The sequence below is a fragment of the Sphaeramia orbicularis genome, chromosome 8 (genome assembly GCF_902148855.1).
Source record: "Sphaeramia orbicularis chromosome 8, fSphaOr1.1, whole genome shotgun sequence".
Classification (NCBI taxonomy): Eukaryota; Metazoa; Chordata; class Actinopteri; order Kurtiformes; family Apogonidae; genus Sphaeramia; species Sphaeramia orbicularis.
In genome coordinates this window covers 830-21,043 of record NC_043964.1, presented here as the reverse complement: position 1 = coordinate 21,043, position 20,214 = coordinate 830, and the positions used below count along the sequence as shown (strand labels likewise).

Genomic DNA, 20,214 nt, shown 5'->3' with positions numbered 1-20,214 from the left:
CGAAAAAACTGAGATTTCTTGAGAAAAATAAATGCAATTTTAACAATATTACACCTCAATTTACCATTTCTACATGCATGTTATGGATTGGATCTACAAAGGCACCAAATATTTAATAACAGGAAGAATAAGGTTAAAATTTTACTTACAAAATTTCAGATTTTTCATATTTTATTGTTAAAGGATAGTTTATAAATGTTAATATTTTCATAATTTAATGTAAGCTTTTACACTAAAACAATGAGAAAAACAAGTAGTTGTCATTATTTATAGATGTAATGTAATTTCATGTTTTTTGCAATAAACTAAGAAAATTTGGAGTCATTATTTATAGGTTAATATGCTATTATTTTAGTTGAGATCACGTTGTTCTGTATGTGGAACCTGAACTAAAATGACTTTGACTTCCTTGATTGTGAATATCTGAAATGTAATTTTTGTAAATTCATCCTATGGGCAGACTGGAACCTTTGGTGGGCCGGTTTTGGCCCCCAGGCCGCAGGTTTGACAGCCCTGGGTTAAATCTAATGTTAATGATGGAAGTGAATAAAACACAATAAAAACCAAACATCTGCTTCTGTTCAATTCTACTGGGAACTAGTTTAATCTGCGGAGGTTAGTGACAACACAAGGCTCCTTCAAATTAGTCATTTTAGGTGTTTTCACCCCCCCCCCCCCCCAATCCTCCTCCTCCTTCGGGAAGAAGAGAAGAAGAACAACGTGCGTAAGGAGGGTAGAGAGAGGTTCACTCACATAGAGAGAGAGAGAGAGAGAGAGAGAGAGAGAGGGAGCTGCCCTTCACCGCCGCTGCTTTATCGATATCGATCAGTTAATCGGTGATCTTCGGGACATTTGGACGGACCACAGTGGGTCCGGCGGAACCGGGTCGGACTGTGAAGCGGCCGTGAGAGGCTAGCAGGTCCGGGAGCTAGCGCCAAACAGGCTAACAACATGGACAGCTGCTAAAGCTAAAGAGAAACAAGGAAGCTACGGACAAGCTAAGGCTAAGGTGGCTAACTGTGGGCTAATCTTCTTTCTGATGAGCGACCCAGGAGCATGCACCCAGACACAAAGAGGTGAGTCCGGACCGGCTACCGGAACCGGGACCGCACCGGGGCTCGGATCCGCTCCGGCCGCCCGGGGAGCTTTAAACGGTACCGGAGTAGGAATAATGAAAGAGGAAGCAGCTAGCCCGATGCTAACGCGTTAGCATGCTCCCTTTTCTTGTCCCGGGGGGAATGGGATGGAGGCGGCGGTCGGAGCGGCTTTTCCATCCACCGGGGCTTTCATTTACACCGGAGCCGGTTTCTAAAGGTCTTCTGTGTTCGGTGTGTGTGTCCGCCGCAGGTGAATGTCGGTTCGCTGCGGCTGCTCCGTTAGCCGTTAGCCGATAACCCTCCGCATCCTCATTATTGTTGAATGCTAACGTGTGTTAGCTTTAGCTGTGATTCAGATCAGGAGGCGTTTACAAGCAAAATACAAGCACCTGAAATGAGACTACAGCTCCAAAAACCTTCAAAGGGAAACCACAAAGGACTGAGTATTAGAAATTAATAAAATAATAACCAGAGTTATTGATGCAGATGTTGAAATGGATCCAATAATCAGAGTGAACATAAACACAGGCTCATATTTGGTGCAGAAACATGTCAGAAAAACAGACTGGAGTCAAATCAGACTGAAAAACAGAACACAGCAGTGAAATAAAATGAGTCCATCTGTGGAAAACCCACCAATAATGACTGTAAATAACACAAATAAAATAAGAGCTTTAAACAGAGGAAACAGCCCATCAGTCTGGGATGATGCGTTCAATGTCCAACCATTCTATATTTATATGTAAAGGAGGAGTTTGGGTCCTGAATGACAGTCAGCTCATTGTGGTTTTTAACTCTTATTTATGGTTTGAACGCAACAAAAATAAACCACAGAGCAGAAGGTTTCCTAAATTCATCAGTGTAACATTCACAAATATTCAGATGATGATGTATTTATTCAGGATCCAGATAAAGCTGATGTGAAATACAGTGAAGCGTTCATATGTGAACGTGTACGAGGAAACAGACAAAAGAATCCTTCAGTTATTATCGTCATGTCATAGAGTATCCTGATAAAAGAATCCTGATGTATGAAAATAAAATGACCAGATGACATTTTATCTAACAAACAACTGATGGAAATGAGAAAAGAATCAACAGAAAATCAAAGTCACTGTTAACAGCAGCTGTAAATACCAGATGATACTGATTCAAACAGGTTTAATCTCATTGTATTTGTTTTTTTTTTTTTTACTCAATTTTACCTGAATGAACATCACACAGATGATGAAGTATTTAGCCATGATCGACATAAACCTGTCTGTTTCCTCCATTAAGAGTTTATTATTATTATTATTCTGTATAATGGTTGTAGCTGTAGTAACATGTAGGGCTGTGTATCAACAAGAATCTGGCGATACGATATAAATCACAATACTGGGATCACAATACGATATATCATGATACTGTTAAAAAGGCAATTTTTTATTTGTTTCTTTTTTTAAAAAATAATTATTTCCTTGACGAATTGAATTCCATCATAAATCTGCACAAATCCTAAACACATTTGTATTTGATCCCAACAGGATCTAATGTTCCATCACCAAATGTTCAAACTGTGTTCAAACTGAAATTCTGTTTTACAGACATTCCAGTTTCAGATCCTGTTCAAATGTTCAGATTCTATGAGTTCACAACGAACATCAGAACAGGATTTGAGTTCAATCCAACAAAGGAATCAACATTATTGAATAAAAGAGTGTGAAATAAGAATAAATAAAATATAAACAAGGAAATAATCATTTAAAAAAAAGAAACAAACAAACAGTGGCCTTTTTAACAGTGTCATGATATATGGTGATATATGGTATCATGATCCTAGTATTGTGATTTGTATCAGATTCTTGCTGGTACACAAGCCTAGACGCCACAGTCAAATATGAGGAGGATGTCGGTAGGGCTGTGTATTGGCAAGAATCTGACAATACGATACAAATCACAATACTAGGATCACAATATGATATATCATGATACTGTTAAAAAGGCAATTTATTGTTTGTTTCTTTTTTTTAAATGATTATTTCCTTGAAGAATTGAATTACAGTATAAATCTGCACAAATACTAAACACATTTTTATTTGATCCCAACAGGATCTAATGTTATATCACCAAATTTTCCTCTGTTAAAACTTAAATTATGTTATTATTATTATTGTAATTAAATGATACTAAATAAGATATAAACAATAAAGAAAAACAAAAATGAACCTCCACAATATCTGCATTTGAATAAATACCTAAAAATATCCATACAGTACTTTTTAATATCGATACAGTATTGTGAAATGAAATATCGCAATATATTGCAGAACCGATATTTTCTTACACCCTTAGACGTTGGTGAGTTTCAGTAGAAATGAGGTCGGACATGAACCTTCAGCAGTACAGATGGAACCATATAAACATATCATATCACAGTAATTGTGACCAAAATTATTACAGTTATCATTATTATTGTGGTATTATTGAAATTGTGCTCAAAATATTCAAAAAGTACTGATACACACACTGAAAGAATTTAACCAAGTTGTATTTAAAACAAAACAAAACAAATAAAAACCAAAAAAAAAATAATAGTCCCACTGTCCCTTCTGTGTCAGAAACATTCCAATATTAACCCTTAGTGGTCTGAGTCTATTTTGTCTGTTTTTCAGTCCTTTTGATTTTGCCTTTATATACTATATAAACAAATGTTTACTATACCCATGTTTGGGGTCTGTTTTTTCAGCACAACTTCATCTAGATCAGGGCTGTCAAACTCATGTTAGTTCAGTTCCATATTCAGCCTAATCTGATCTGCAGTGGGTCAGTACCAGTAAAATAATATAAATAATAGGATAAGATCTTATGAATAATGTCAACTCCAAAGTTTTCTCTGTTTTTGAGTGAACAAAGTCAGATTGTGTAATGAAAATGTTTCCATCTACAACTGTACTAGAACAGAGCATGAACTAATTTAAACAGCCTGAAAATTCTGAAGAAAAATAAGTGTAATTTTTACAATATTGCACCTTAGTTTATAATTTCTGGAAGTGAATCACAACGTACAGATCACAGTGAATCTACAAGTACACACAACATTTAATAACAGACAGAATATGATTAAAACTCCTCATACTTGTATTCAGACATTTCAGGTTGTTCATGTTTGTTCAGGTTACTTAGTTTTATTTGTAAAAGGCTCGTCTGTAAATGTCAACATTTTTGTATAATTTAACAGTTTTTTTTTTTTTTACAGTAAAACAAAGAGAAAATTTTGCAGTTTTCATTATTTATAGTTTATTATGGTAGTATTTTACTGTTCTGACCCACTTTAGATTGAATTGACCTAAAATCATTTGAACATCTTTGATTGTTTATATCTTCAGTGTAATTTTGCATTTCATAAATTCATCCCACAGGCCGATTTTGGCCCCCAGGACGCATGTTTGACACCTGTGATCTGTATCATCTGTCTATTATTTTATCACTTTATCCCTCTGGTATCCTGTCCTCCAAGGCCCTTACTAAGCACCTAGTGTTTGTTTTTAATTCTTTTACACTTTTTCTATTTTGTCAACTTGAGCCGTAAATAAAAATACCAAATACTCAATAATTGTCACATGTTTTAACCCTTTAAATGCCGTGTTTGTAATGGAAACAAACCATTTTTTTGACGCAAAAAACACAAAAAATTAATTTTTCAATATACTCCATAAAAAGTGGATCACATATTATTAGAATTTTTCATCCTGGCATATGTCAATGATTAACTCCAACATCGGTTAATTTGCATTATTATTTTTGGCGCTAGGTCAAATGTACAAAAATACTAGCATCTGTCACCAAGTGTGCGTAAAATGCACACCTATAAATCAAACTATTAAATATTATATATTGATTTATTTTTCTGCTCTAATTTGATTTTATTTTTGTAAATCCAGCTCAGTCCTAATCATACAGATCAAATGTTAGAAACAGTGCGTTTTATGCACACTTGGCAGACAGATGCTAGTCTGGTCATTTTCTTCTGTTTACAATGTGCACATTTGAGTTGGTGGACAGAATTTTAAAGATCATGCAAAAATGAACAACTTTTGAATTCTAACCTTATTTAAATTGTGAAAAATAATATGAAGTTTTTTTTAGCAAAGTGTGCGTAAAAGGCGCACCTGGATACCAGAGGGTTATCCTGCTATAAAAACATAAAAGAACAAAAAACACAAAAAATGTATAAAATCTGATTTCAAAAATGTATATAATTTATTACATAAATAACACACAGATGCTTAATGAACCTTTTCACAGACGTTAAAAGTGAATATTGGTTCCAAATATTAGGTATAGAAAATTAAAATTGTAATAAATTCAAACTATACTCAAATATTTGACATTAAAGCATATCTTTCCATAGGGTTTTTTCCCCTAAAAGTGCGGTAATCAAACACAGTTATAATGAGAATTAGAATTTAAACGCTAATATTAACTGTCTGTGATTTTACCACCGTTTATCATTATACCTGTACAAATAAAACATGTGATATGTAGGAGAGAATCTGGGAAGAAAAACTGGGGAATCTAAAAGAAGAGAAGATTTGTTTTTCAGCTCAATTCAGTTCAAATAGAACTTGTCCATTTGTGACATGAAAATATAGCATTAACTGTGCTGAAATGGTTCATTTTGGAGCTGAAAACATAGTTCATATGAGCATCAACATGTTGAACAGAACTGAAATCCTGTTCATTTGAACAACTGTCATTTACCAACACAAAGTTCCTTTGGATTCACTGAGACTGATTTAATATGAACACAGACACAAAGAAGAGCTGTGAGCACATTTTAGACGAGAGATAAATGAAGTTGTGCTGAAAAAAACAGATCCCAAACATGGGTATAGTAAACATTTGTTTATATAGTATATAAAGGCCAAATCAAAAGGACTGAAAAACAGACAAAATAGGCTCAGACCACTAAGGGTTAATATTGGAATGTTTCTGACACAGAAGGGACAGTGGGACTATTATTTTATTTTATTTATTTTTAAATACAACTTGGTTAACCCTCTGGTATCCAGGTGTGCCTTTTAGGCACACTTTGAATGTTGTTTTAAAAACCTTCATATTATTTTTCACAATTTAAATAAGGTTAGAATTCAAAAGTTGTTCATTTGTTCATGATCTTTAAAATTCTGTCCACCAACTCAAATGTGCACATTGTAAACAAAAGAAAATGACCAGACTAGCATCTGTCTGCCAAGTGTGCATAAAACGCACTGTTTCTAACATTTGATCTGTATGATTAGGACTGAGCTGGATTTACAAAAATAAAATCAAATTAGAGCAGAAAAATAAATCAATATATAATATTTAATAGTTTGATTTATAGGTGTGCATTTTACGCACACTTGGTGACAGATGCTAGTATTTTTGAACATTTGACCTAGCACCAAAAATAATAATAATGCAAATTAACCGATGTTGGAGTTAATCATTGACATATGCCAGGATGAAAAAATCTAATAATATGTGATCCACTTTTTATGGAGTATATTGAAAAAAAATATTTTTTGTGTTTTTTGCATAAAAAAAAATGGTTTGTTTCCATTACAAACACGGCATTTAAAGGGTTAAAAAACATGACAATTATTGAGTATTTGGTATTTTTATTTATGGCTCAAGTTGATGAAATAGAAAAAAAATGGAAAAGAATTAAAAACAAACTGGATGAACATTTTTTGACATTATTCCACAAGTGTGTGAAAAAGTCACACTAGGTGTTTAGTGAGGGCCTTGGAGGACGGAGTACCAGAGGGATAAATTCTTTCAGTGTGTGCATTAGTACTTTTTGAACATTTTGAGCACAATTTCAACAACACCATGATAATAATAATGATAACTGTAATAATTTTAGTCACAATAACCTTGGTATAATAGTAATAATAAGGTCAGCTGATCCATGTGTTGAACAGACACACGTTTATTCGAGTTCTGACGTAGACACAGGCAGTCAAAGCAGAAGGTCCAGGGTCCGGTTCTGACCGGTCTCAGACCAGTTAAAACCTGGTTGGACCTCCAGCTGTGGTCACATGGTTCAGTTCAGACCAGTCCGCTGAGACGGGGCGGGGTTGCCATGGTAACCGCTCTGCCCGTCTGGTCCGATGCTGCATGTTCTGGATACTGTTCTTCATGGTGAGGTCTGGACTCCATCTGTTCCTGGTCCTGTTCTATAGACCAGGAGGTGTCACCGGATCCACAGGCCAGATCCACGGACTGGGTCCAGGTACCTGAGATCTGGAATGTCTGAAGGTTTAGTCCTGGAGTGAGACTCAGATCTGAACTGGACCCAGAACCAGCAACACCTGAACCGGACCTAAAACTACCAACACCTGAGCCTTCTGTTAGCTTAGCTTAGCCTAGCTTAGCATAATGGCTTCATTCCACTGCTCAGACGTAGCCAGGCTTTTAGAGGTGATTTATAGTATTTTAGGAGTGATTTGGGTCAGTTCAGTTCTCCCTAATCATTCCTTTAGTCCGCTGGGGTCAATATGATCACAAACTGAAGCTCAAATCATGGTCATGTGACTTACTGCAGGAATAAAATCTGAGGAAATAAAAACTAATACAAAGCTAAAACGCTAAAGCAAAGCTAATTTAGCGCATGCATCCCTTCAACAAAAAGATTTTCCAACTTCTGTCAACACAGCAGTCCACAGATTGTATGAGCGCAGTAAGTCGCAGATCTGAAGAAATAATTAGAGAGAATCGGATTTGACAAAATCACTGAGAAAAGACGACAAATCACCTTTAAAAAACTGGATATGTGTGACCACGGAAATGCAATGGCTATGATAAGCTAAGCTAACAGAAGGGCTAAGCTAAGCTAACAGAAGGGCTAAGCTAAGCTAACAGAAGGGCTAAGCTAAGCTAACAGAAGGGCTGTGAGAACCCAATAAACGTTTGTCATATAAACCTTTATTCAGGTTTAATGTTTCCATGGAAACAGAAGAGAAAATACTTTAGTTCTGGATTAATTTCTTCTGGAAAAATAAATCAGATTTAAAAAACATCATGTAACCAAAAACAGGTCTGACTCTAATTCTGTCTTTTTGTCTGTCCTCTGTCTGTCTGTCTGTCCTCTGTCCATCCAGCTGACTTGTTGTGGGATGTCGGGCAGTAAGGCGCTGGGTGGGGGGGCCGGCGGGGGGGCAAGGCGCAGGCGGACGCGGTGCCGGCGCTGCCAGGCCTGCATGAGGACCGAGTGTGGGGAGTGTCACTTCTGTAAGGACATGAAGAAGTTTGGAGGACCAGGACGCATGAAGCAGTCCTGTCTGCTGAGGCAGTGTACAGCGGTAAGACACACACACACACACACACACACACACACACACACACTCTCACACACTCACAGAGACCAGGACCCAGACTCAGACCTGGAGGACCCGGGTCTGCAGTCCAGTACAGACCTGGAGGACTCTAGTGGTGCAGTGGATCCTGGGGGTTTAGGGGCTGGAGGTCCCTTCAGGACTATCACCCACAATGCCTTGCAGGTTTTCTTTGGTGAAAGAGTCTCGTAACCACGGTAACCAGAGTCCACAGTAAACAGCGCCTAAACGGAGCAGACACTTCCTGTTTGTAAATGTCAAAGGTCACATTCCGTTAAGGGTGGGACATCATCAGGAACCCACCTGGAACACATGATGGACATTATGGGATGGACTCCACCTGTACCTGTTAGATCAGGAAGGTGGGACTGAAGTAGACACGGTGGGTCCAGGTAACGGGGTCCACCACACGTGTTCATAGCCCATCACAACAGTGGTCCCATTTTTTTTGTTTAATTCAAGATTCTTTTACTTAATTGAGAATTTTTTCCTTATTTCAAGATAAATTTTTTTTTTTTTTTTTGCTTAATTCACTTCAAGACTGGAATTTTAGCACTCTTTGGGGGGCCACATTTGGCCCCCGGGCCACATGTTTGACACCCCTCATCTAGACAAATTCACAGTTGCTAAATGGGTTTCAGAACTGCGTCATGTGGGTCGGTCCAGGACCAGTTCTCTGTGGACCTGAATGTGGCTTTAACCTGCAGGGTAAACGTGGCTGAGGAGCTCTGTGTCCTGATTGGTCAGCCAGGCATCCTCAGAGTCGCCGTGCAGGTGTTTTTGGCGTCAGCGTCGTCAGTCCAATGTTAAACGTGTGTGAAGCGTCAGACAATGGAGCAGATAAAGCCACATGTTCACGCCCACCACATGTTCACGCCCACCACATGTTCACGCCCACCACATGTTCACGCCCACAGAGCGCACATTTACATCCACACATCAGCCTCCATTACACACACATTCTTCAAATAGCATCACTGCTGAGCGTGCCAGAGCTCAGCGGGTGATGATGCTGCATTTCCATGGCAACCGCAGATGGTTTCTGGCGCCGAGTGAGAGAGTTGGCTTTGATCCATCGCCATGGTTTCACAGAGATGCTCTGTGCAGTGGTGGTCTTTATCTGTCTGAGGAGCAGAGTGTGTCGGCATATGCAGGACAGTGGTCCATGGTCCTGGTCCATGGTCAGTAGACGTCCCCTGTGGTGGACCAGGGTGTGTCCTCATCAGACCGTCCTCTTCTTATCATCTAGATTCTCGACAAACATGTGGATGAAGGCCCTCGTTCTGTTCCTCCGTCCCAGTCCAACACCAGGGTTTGATCGACTGGGTCCAAACTCTGATCATGTGTGTCCACGTCGATCCACTGTCCAACAGTGTCCTCTCCGACTAAGACTGTAGAAGATCACATGAACAAAACCAAACCCATCATTTGACATCCTCATTTTGGTTCAAAGGTCTCAGTAAAATTCATGACCAGATAAAAATGTCTTTAAGGTGTTGACCATGTCCTGTTTTGCTGTGTGGAAGTCCTGTTCTGATCCATGTTCTGATCTGTGTTCCAGCCCGTGTTGCCCCACACGGCCGTGTGCTTTGCGTGTGGTGAGGCTGGAAAAGAAGACACAGTGGATTCAGAAGAGGAGAAGTTCAGCCTGTCTCTGATGGAATGTACCATCTGCAACGAGATCATCCACCCCAGCTGCCTCAAGGTAAGACACCTGAAAACACTTGAATGCATTTGAATGCACCTGAATGCACCTGAACTCACTAGTCCCACTGGTGTCTAAAGGTTGTAAACGGGTTAATTGCTGAAGTCCACAGGTGTATGTCTTTTTGGGTCCATGTCTTGCTGGGTCCATGTGTTGCTTGTCGTTGTCACTGCTTCATTGTTCAGGTTTTTTGCTAAATGTCGATTGCTGCTCATTTTCTCCTTTAAACTCTTGGCTCTGTGTCTCTCAGATGGGAAAAGCTGAAGGCATCATCAATGATGAGATCCCGAACTGCTGGGAGTGTCCCAAGTGCCACAAGGAGGGCAAAACCAGTAAGGTGAGTCCTGGTCCTGGTCCTGAGAAGGTCCACAGGATCAGTTGAACCATGAATGCATCAAGCACACATCCAGAAGAGCCAGTCTAGGTGCAATGTTAGCTCTGGTCTTGTCTGGCTGACCACCATGGAAACATCATGGAGGCTTCAAGGCAGACCTAGGATAAAAGGGGTGGGGTTTATCCTGGGGCTGGTTTGGGTTTCCATTGGTATAGGAGGTCTGGGCTTCTCTGCTTAAATGTAGAACTCATGCCCAGATAAACACCGGTGGTCACTGGTAGTCCACCGGTGGTCACTGGTATTCCTCTGGTGGTCACTGGTATTCCACTGGTGGTCACTGGTATTCCACCGGTGGTCACTGGTGGTCACTGGTATTCCTCTGGTGGTCACTGGTATTCCTCTGGTGGTCACTGGTGGTCACTGGTATTCCACTGGTGGTCACTAGTATTCCACTGGTGGTCACTGGTATTCCACTGGTGGTCACTGGTATTCCACTGGTGGTCACTGGTATTCCTTCTAGTATTTCCACAAACCAAACTAACATGGCTTCCTCCAACTGAACCCACGTTAAGTCCAACCCTGTGGTTTCAGGACCAGGCAGACGGCTCGGGGAAGCGCCGCTTGGATAATGGGGAGGTGGGCCGCTGGAAGCTAACAGATGACCCGCCCCCAAAGAAAAAAGCCCCGCCCTCTCTGGAGGAGGGGACTCGGACAGAGGGGGGGCACAAGAGGAAGAAGGAGAAGGAGCTGCCTCAGGACAGTGGAGCCAAGAAGAAGGTAAAGGAGGGGTAGGCAGGTGGTGGTGGTGGTGGGGGCGCGACTGTCCTGGGTCTGAAGGGACTGGGTTTGATGACGTCTGTCCTGTTTGTGTTTCAGATGAAAGGGGTTCACGAAAAACGACTCAAAAAGGTACGAAGTTTAATCCAACTTTGAACTGGAGCCCTTAAAGTGTGTAAGATGTGAGTCTGGTAGGAGTTCATCTAGAAATGAATGAGAGTGAAACAGCTGACGTGGATCAGGTTAGCCCCCCCCCCCAAGGTTCTTAAGGTTCTTAATTCAAGGTGTTTTTAAGGAGCTGCTGCGTCGTCATGGAAACTGTCCCAAACTGAATGTGAACATGTGTTTTTCTGTCAGAAGCCGAAGCCAGAGGAGTCCAACGGTCCCATGTCCTCATCTGGAGGAGGAGCTGGACCTCAGGGGTCCTCCTCCTCCTCTTCGTCTTCCTCTCAGCCCGGCGGAGGGGGAGGAGCTGGGGGCGGGGCCACCAGCGCCGACCAGCGCTCCCATCACCGTGAGAAGCTGGAGCGCTTTAAGAGGATGTGTCTCCTGGAGCGCCGGCCCGAGTCCTCGTCCTCGTCCTCCTCCAGCTCTGAGTCCGACTCTGACTCCGACTCTGACGACTCCCTGAGGGGCGGCGAGCAGGGGGGCGGGGGCGGCTCCTCGCCCTCGTCCTCTTCCCCCGCAGCTCCGCCCCCTCCCGTCATCTATGGCAACAGCAGCGGCAGCCGAGCCGAGCGAGAGCGAAGGGAGAGGGAGCGCGAGCGGCGGTTGGCCGAGCTGGGCTTCAGCGCCAGCGAGGAGTCTGAGGCCGAGGGGGGACGGGGCGAGGAGGAAGAAGAGGGGCGGGACGAGGGCGGGGACAAGACTCGGCGGCGAGGAGGAGGAGGAGATATGGGGCTAAACCAGAGAGGACGCAAAGAGGATGAGGACACGCCTAGAAAAACGTCAGCCTCCTTACCACCGCCCTCACCGCTCTCCTCCAATCACGATGGCGGCTTCACAGGGAAACAGCGCAGCAGCAATGGGCAGGAGGCGCGTAACGGACGGACACGGGGCGGGGCCAGGGAAGGCGGGGAGAAAGAAAACGCCAGTCTGCCAAATCATAGACACAGCGGCGGAGGAGGCGGGACCAAAGGCAGCCGCGGAAACAAGATCCGGAGCAACAGTAACAAAAGCCCGCCGTCGGCCGGGTCACGGATCGGCTCCACCTCCGCCTCCATCCCCACCTCCAACGGAGGGGGCGCGGCAGGGGGCGGTGGCCCACTGATGTCGGCCATGGCGGCGTCTCCGTGCTCGTCCCGTCTCGCTCCTCGCTCTCAGCTGATGAAGCGCAGTCCGCCGGCCGTACCGTCACCGCCGCGGCCCGTCCAGATGGAGCGCCATCTGGTGAGGCCGCCACCCACCTGCCCTGAGCCCAGCTGTCTGCCGCTGGACTCAGGCTCCGCCCACATCATGACCCGGGACGTATGGCTGCGAGTGTTCACCTACCTGAGTCAGAGAGAGTTGTGTGTCTGCATGAGGGTGTGTCGCACCTGGAGCCGCTGGTACGACGCACAGCTACACACTATGCACAACTACACATACTGTCATACATAAATATTCAGTCCATAGTACTACTCTGTACCTGGGTTGTGTCGTTCCTTTTGTGCTCACTGCTGAACATTAGACCCTGTGGAACCTTCAGTGATTGGACACCTGCTGGTCAGATGCATCTTGGTCCTTGTAGTCCTGTTTACAGATGGCGTCCTCTCTCTCTCTCTCTCTCTCTGTGCAGGTGTTGTGATAAGCGTCTGTGGACTCAGATCGATTTGAGTCGCCAGCGCTCCATCACCCCCCCGATGCTGAGTGGAATTATCCGCCGCCAGCCAATCAGCCTCAACCTGGGGTACACCAACATCTCCAAAAAGCAGCTCATGTGGCTCATCAACCGCCTGCAAGGTGAACTTTGACCCCTCTGACCTTTGACCTCTGTAGGACCTGTGTTCGACCTACCTTTGACCCCTCTTTGACCTCTGACCTCTCTATAACCTCTCTTTGACCCCTCTTTGACCTCTGACCTCTCTTTGACCCCTCTTGGACCTGTCTTTGACCCCTCTTTGACCTGACCTCTCTTTGACCCCTCTTGGACCTATCTTTGATCCCTCTTTGACCTCTGACCTCGCTGTGACCCCTCTTGGACCTGTCTTTGACCCCTATTTGACCTCTGACCTCGCTGTGACCCCTCTTGGACCTGTCTTTGACCCCTATTTGACCTCTGACCTCGCTGTGACCCCTCTTGGACCTGTCTTTGATCCCTCTTTGACCTCTCTTTAACCCCTCTTTGACCCCTCTTTGACCTCTGACCTCTCTGTGGCTCTTCGGTCCAGGTCTGTTGGAGCTCAACGTGTCTGGGTGTCCATGGCCGGCGGTCTCTGCTCTGTGCCAGGCCGTCTGTCCCTGTCTCAGACTGTTGGACCTCAGCAGAGTGGAGGACCTCAAAGACTCCCACCTGAGGGAGCTGCTGGCCCCTCCCCCGGACACCCGCACAGGTGAGACCACCCCCCCAGGACTAGTGCAGAACTGGTGCAGGAGCAGGACTAGTGCAGAAGCAGGATTAGCCCTCTCCTTTTGTCTGTTTAAATGTTTAACTCCACCTTTGTCTGGGTCTTTCATCCAATTAGCTCACGGTGAAACCAGAGTGGGGCGTTTCCAGAACGTCACAGAGCTGCGATTGGCCGGTTTGGACCTGACGGACGCGTCGTCGCGCCTGTTGGTGCGTTATGTTCCTCACCTGAACAAACTGGACCTGAGTCAGTGCGGAAACATCACAGACCAGACGGTGCACACCATGACCTCCCCCATGTCCCCCCTGAGAGAGACCCTGACCCACATCAACCTGGCAGGTACGCAGCCCCAGACCCAAACCAGAACCCAGACCCAGACCCTGTTTGTTGTTACTGATGTGTCGTGGGTTCACTTTGGTTAAGATTTGGTCTTATGTAAAACCTTTGATTGGTTGTTTTCATCTGTCCCCCCGCCCCCCCTTGCCCCCCCCACCCACAGGTTGTCTAAAGGTGACGGACCAGGTGGTCCCACTGCTGCGTCGTTGCCCCTCCCTCCAGACCGTCGACCTTCGCTCCTGTTCCCTCGTCTCCTCGGAGACCGGACAGCTCCTCTCCTTCCCCCCCAATGCCGCCGCCTCCTCCTCCACGTCATCGTCATCTAGCTCCGCCCCCTCCGCTGCCGCTGCTTCCTCCTCGTCCTCATGTCCTCCTGAAGACAGAACACTGCTAAAGAACAGCTAAAGACTCAAGCCCCGCCCCCCACGGCGTCACACTACAAACAGGGTGGAGGAGGGACACTGGGAAAGCCACCGCAGAAGAAGAGGAGGAGGAGGAGGAGGTGCATTCTGGGAAAGCCGTCGTCGATAGTTCCAATAGAAACCTGAGCATGTACATATTTGTTCTCTGTACAATTTGGGTGTGTGTATATATCTGTAGTTTACTGTAAATGACCTCATCAGCCCCGCCCCCTGTCCGCCCATCCTCTGTCCTCCAGCCAATCATCACGCCAGGCTCCGCCCGCTCGTCTTTAGCTGAAGACGAAAGTCAAAACATCTTCGAGGTTTATTCCGAAAGAATCTGAGTGCGATAACTGTCAGAGCTGGGCTAACAGTTTCCCTTTACTTCCAGTCATTATGCTAAGCTAGGCTAACCCCATCTAAAGAGCAGATTAATCTCCAATATTTACACGACAGCGCTTTTCAAAGCAGAACGCCGCAGTCTGATTGGCTGCGGCTTCTTAACGTAAAATCTGAGAATGTTTGGATCTGAACCAGGAGTCGTCAGCGTTTACTGACAGAAAAAAAAGAAATCTGACACAAACAGAGAATCCAGTATTAACGATAACGAAAGAACTGAGCAAGCAATAAGTCAGTCCACCGGTCCAGGTCCAAACGAGTCCACTGGTCTGGGTCCAAACGAGTCTGGGTCCAAACGAGTCCGATGGTCCAGGTCCGAATGAGTCCGACGGTCCGGGTCCAAACAAGTCCGATGGTCCGGGTCCAAACAAGTCTGGGTCCAAACGAGTCCGATGGTCCGGGTCCAAATGAGTCCACCCTGGTCCTTGGTGGGTCCACCTTGGTCCTGGTGGGTCCTTGGTGGGTCCACCCTGGTCCTGGTGGGTCCTTGGTGGGTCCACCCTGGTTCTGGTGGGTCCTTGGTGGGTCCACCCTGGTCCTGGTGGTCCTCGGCTGCCGTCGGTGCATTGGACTGGTCCTGTTGTGTTTCAGTCCTCACAGTGTTCTGCTGCACTCTGATTGGCTGACGTGTGAAAGCGTCATCACCGACTCAGAACCATGTGTTCCTTCTGTTTGAAAGAATGTAGAACGTGACAGCAGTAGAACCTGGTCCCCGTCATCTGACCCACGCCTGCTTTGTCCATCTGTGTTGGTCACGTCGCGCCGTCATGGCCGCCGTGGCCTTGTGTGGTCAGTGGGCGGTCCTCCTTTTCCTCTTGTGCCATTTTTATTTTTTATTTCCAGTTTCTTCTTCTTCTGTGCTTTTGTGTCGTCGCTGTTGTCGACTCTGTCCAGACCCGGTTTTGGGTTCAGCGGCGCCACGGTCCAGACCCGGTTTTGGGTTCAGCGGCGCCACGACGCTGAACGGTGAAAACGAACTCGATATGAACCGCATTCATCGAACTGTCGTCACAAAATGCAGATGAGTCACATGACCAGGTGTGACCATGTGACTGGTCAGTATTTAACATGAGCTCAGACCTGAAACTGGACCAGGGTCTGGTTCTGGTTCTGACAGGTCCGGGTGGGTCAGAGGGGTATCTTCTGTCTGGACGGACCATGCTAACAGTTTTCCTCTGTTTCCAGTGTTTGTGCTAAGCTAAGCTAAGGCACAGTGGACCACAGTGGCATTTGGAGTCGTGGTTCCGTTGTTCGGTTCTGGTTCTGGTTCTGGCTCAGGTTCTGAGCCCCCGTGTGTCTGGTGTCCACCTTTGCGTTCTCTTTTCTCAGGACCACCTTTGAGGTTCTCCAGGGTTAATTTATTGGGGTCCAAATGTTCATTCCTGCGTTTTCCTGTGGGTGGGTGTGGTCTCCGTCTCCATGGTAACTGTCGGGTCCATCCACATCATTTCCTGTGTTTTTGCTGAATTTTTCATGTTTGAATTTGTTTCTCGTGAAAGTCCAGTTTTGGCGGAAAAAGAAAAACAGATTAATCTGTTGAAGGAAAACTGATCGGAGAAGATGTCAAATTTGTCTCAATATGGCGTTTTCATCGTCTAGATTTGTTAACAAGTCGACTTCATCGTTAAATGACGGTCGATCGGTTCCGATTTCTGCGCAAAAGGTGTTGAATGTGGGCGGGTCCAGCAGCTGAAGCTGCTGTGGGTGGGTCCAGGTTAGTGGTTGGCTCCTTTTCGGCTCGACTGGACTTCCGAGTTTTCTCAGGGGCTTCACTTTGGAAAAATCAACGCTCGACGCCAGCATTCGTCTCTGAAGCGTTTACGGTCGATTCAGCGGCAAAGGCTGCGGCGGTTGTGAACTAGCTGTCAGTCTGAGGCAGCAGCACTGAGGGGAGGGGGGGGGGGGGCGGGGTCTCAAATGTATTTGACCGCAACACGTCAAACCGCCAAACGAGTCACGACCGCTGGGTTTTAGAACGACGCACAAGTCGCGAAAAACAGCATCTGTACAGACAGAGTTCACGTCAGCTCCAAGGCAACGCCTTAGCATCAGTTAGCATCACAGTTAGCATCACGGTTCAAACATCTGAATTGATCTGAAAACCAACAGACTTCACTCTAATTTCATTTTGAGATGCTAATTTCTAAACCGCGCCTGCCTCGACGTTAGCTTGTTTCATCGACTGTTTGAACGTAAAGAATCTGAACCTGCTCTGATCCAGAAGAAAACGGCCATTTTGAAACGCTTGTTCATATCTGTGTTATGCTAACATTAGCTACTGGTTTAAACAAATGTGTATGTTCACACCTTAGTATCCGGTTACATTAGCATTCTAGCTTGTGAACAGCTTCATTTAGGACTCTAGTGTTAGCTTGTTACAGTGTGCACGGCTAACGCTGTTCGTTAGCTGTGTTCACCTCGACTGTGACTCATGAACCAAAAAGAAAAACTTCAAAAATGTCACATGAAACATAAACTACAAGTATTTAAAAAGTTTGAATTTACAATTTCAATCTAGTAAACCGATGCTAATACTGGACATGAGCTATGCTAACATTAGCTATTCAGCTAAATACTGCAGATATACTTAGGTTCTTTTGCACCTTAGATTAGCATCGGAGCTTTTTAATAAGTTGAGGTAGTAAGATAATGTTGAAATGTTACAGTACATCAACATGAAGCAACAAGCTAACAGCAACTAGGCTAACTTGGCTACTAGCTTCATTCACCATTCAGAGTGCAAATACATGTTACCCAGGGTCCATTAGCATTAGCTCTGCAGAAACCTAAGAATAAAAGTAAAGCCAAGAAACAAAATTGAATTATTCTGGAAGAAGTCGTAGAACACAGCGATTATCAAACATCAGATCTGTGTCGATACCTGTGTTAGTGTCAGATCTGCGCCGATACCTGCGTTAGCGTCAGATCTGCGCCGATACCTGCGTTAGCGTCAGATCTGCGCCGATTCCTGCGTTAGCGTCAGATCTGCGCCGATTCCTGCGCTAGCGTCAGATATGCGCCGATACCTGCGCTAGCTAACACCATCTGATGGTTTAATTGAAACTGGTTTGGGTTTTCTAGTTCTTCACCAGCTTATTATAAAAAAACTATTATTTATCAAGATTTACTATCAATGAAATTGCAATTCCACATCATGCTAACAGTAGCGCGCTAACTGGCATAAGTTCGAAGTCACTCAGATGAATATTTTGTTCAAACGTCAGTGTTTTTCATCGTCGTTCAGGTTCTGCATCAGTAGCTGCTGCTGTTGTTAATTCGGATCGTTTTTGCGGCTGTTCTTTTTTAGCAGCGGTACGTTAGCGTCATTAGCGCTCCACCGGGCTGTTGCTGAACTGTATACTTGTCTCCGTTGCCATGGTGACGCAGTGCTCTGTCCTATCAGCTGCTTCGGCTGAACTTTGCCATCGTTTTTTTTTTCTTGAGTGTTTTGCGTTTCGTCCAAAGCGGCCGGCGTTAGCCAAACCCTGTCGGTGCCATAGACGCACGTCAACGGTTGGACGCGTTATCGTCCGAATGGGTCAGTTTTTATATTTTTATTTTTTGTATTTTGTTGTACGTTTGTTTCTTTTAACTGTGACTGTAGCGCGGGGCGACGCCCATCTGTCGTTACTGTTGTTGACACATATCGCCTAGCAACAAGTGAGTTCATCCGAAGAGGTCAAATCTGATTGGACAGTAAATCCTGACTCCTGAAAGCTCTTATCCAATCAGACGTCCAGACACGTCCCCTTTCCTGTATCTGTGTCCAATGGGAATCCGTGGGGTTCTAAACGTTTGAAAAATGCACTGGATCTTCATCGTCACCTTCATCATCCTCACCTTTTGCCAAATGAACGTTTTTGTTGTGAAACGGGGCATTTTCTCCTGGTTTTCTGCGGTTTGTTTGTTTTTGTTTTTTTAATCTTTTGTCCATGACTCTTCCGTTGTGTCGATGAAAAAAATAAATAAAATGAGGAAGAAGGTGGAACAAAAAGTAAAAGAGACAAAAAGACAAAAAGACCAACACAAGGCAGCTACGTATGAGTGAACTACTGTAAACGACGAATAAAGAAGACATGGGTTTGTTTAGACGGCGTCTGAGTGTCTGGAATACACACAAATACAGAGAAATACGGAAAAATACACACAAATACAGAGAAATACAGAGAAATACAGAGAAATACACACAAATACAGAGAAATACGGAAAAATACAGAGAAATACGGAAAAATACACACAAATACAGAGAAATACGGAAAAATACACACAAATACAGAGAAATACGGAAAAATACAGAGAAATACGGAAAAATACACACAAATACAGAGAAATACGGAAAAATACACACAAATACAGAGAAATACAGAGAAATACACAAATACAGAGAAATACACAAATACAGAGAAATACACACAAATACAGAGAAATACGGAAAAATACACACAAATACAGAGAAATACGGAAAAATACAGAGAAATACAGAGAAATACACACAAATACAGAGAAATACACACAAATACAGAGAAATACACACAAATACAGAGAAATATGGAAAAATACACACAAATACAGAGAAATACACAAATACAGAGAAATACACAAATACAGAGAAATACGGAAAAATACACACAAATACAGAGAAATATGGAAAAATACACAAATACAGAGAAATACAGAGAAATACACAAATACAGAGAAATACGGAAAAATACACACAAATACAGAGAAATACAGAGAAATACAGAGAAATACACAAATACAGAGAAATACACAAATACAGAGAAATACACAAATACAGAGAAATACACAAATACAGAGAAATACACACAAATACAGAGAAATATGGAAAAATACACACAAATACAGAGAAATACAGAGAAATACACAAATACAGAGAAATACACAAATACAGAGAAATACACACAAATACAGAGAAATACGGAAAAATACACACAATACAGAGAAATACGAAAAATACACAAATACAGAGAAATACACACAAATACAGAAAAATATACACAAATACAGATAAATATACACAAATACACACAAATACAGAGAAATACACACAAATACAGATAAATACACACAAATACACACAAATATACACAAATACACACAAATACAGAGAAATATACACAAATACAGAGAAATACACAAATACAGAGAAATACACACAAATACAGAGAAATACAGAGAAATACACAAATACAGAGAAATACACACAAATACAGAGAAATACACACAAATACAGTAAA

At 43.8% G+C, this 20,214-nt stretch overlaps 1 protein-coding gene across 1 annotated transcript; it reads left to right on the top strand.

Annotated features, from left to right (window-relative positions):
• The first annotated feature begins 715 nt into the window (after positions 1–715).
• On the top strand, positions 716–14,888 carry fbxl19 (F-box and leucine rich repeat protein 19). Its single transcript, XM_030141110.1, has 11 exons — positions 716–1,076; positions 8,225–8,425; positions 10,020–10,163; positions 10,414–10,500; positions 11,089–11,274; positions 11,374–11,406; positions 11,632–12,821; positions 13,052–13,215; positions 13,644–13,805; positions 13,938–14,159; positions 14,320–14,888. Exons 2-11 carry the CDS (start codon positions 8,240–8,242, stop codon positions 14,559–14,561), a joined length of 2,616 nt encoding a protein of 871 aa, XP_029996970.1. The 5' UTR covers positions 716–1,076; positions 8,225–8,239; the 3' UTR covers positions 14,562–14,888.
• The last annotated feature ends 5,326 nt before the right edge of the window (positions 14,889–20,214 follow it).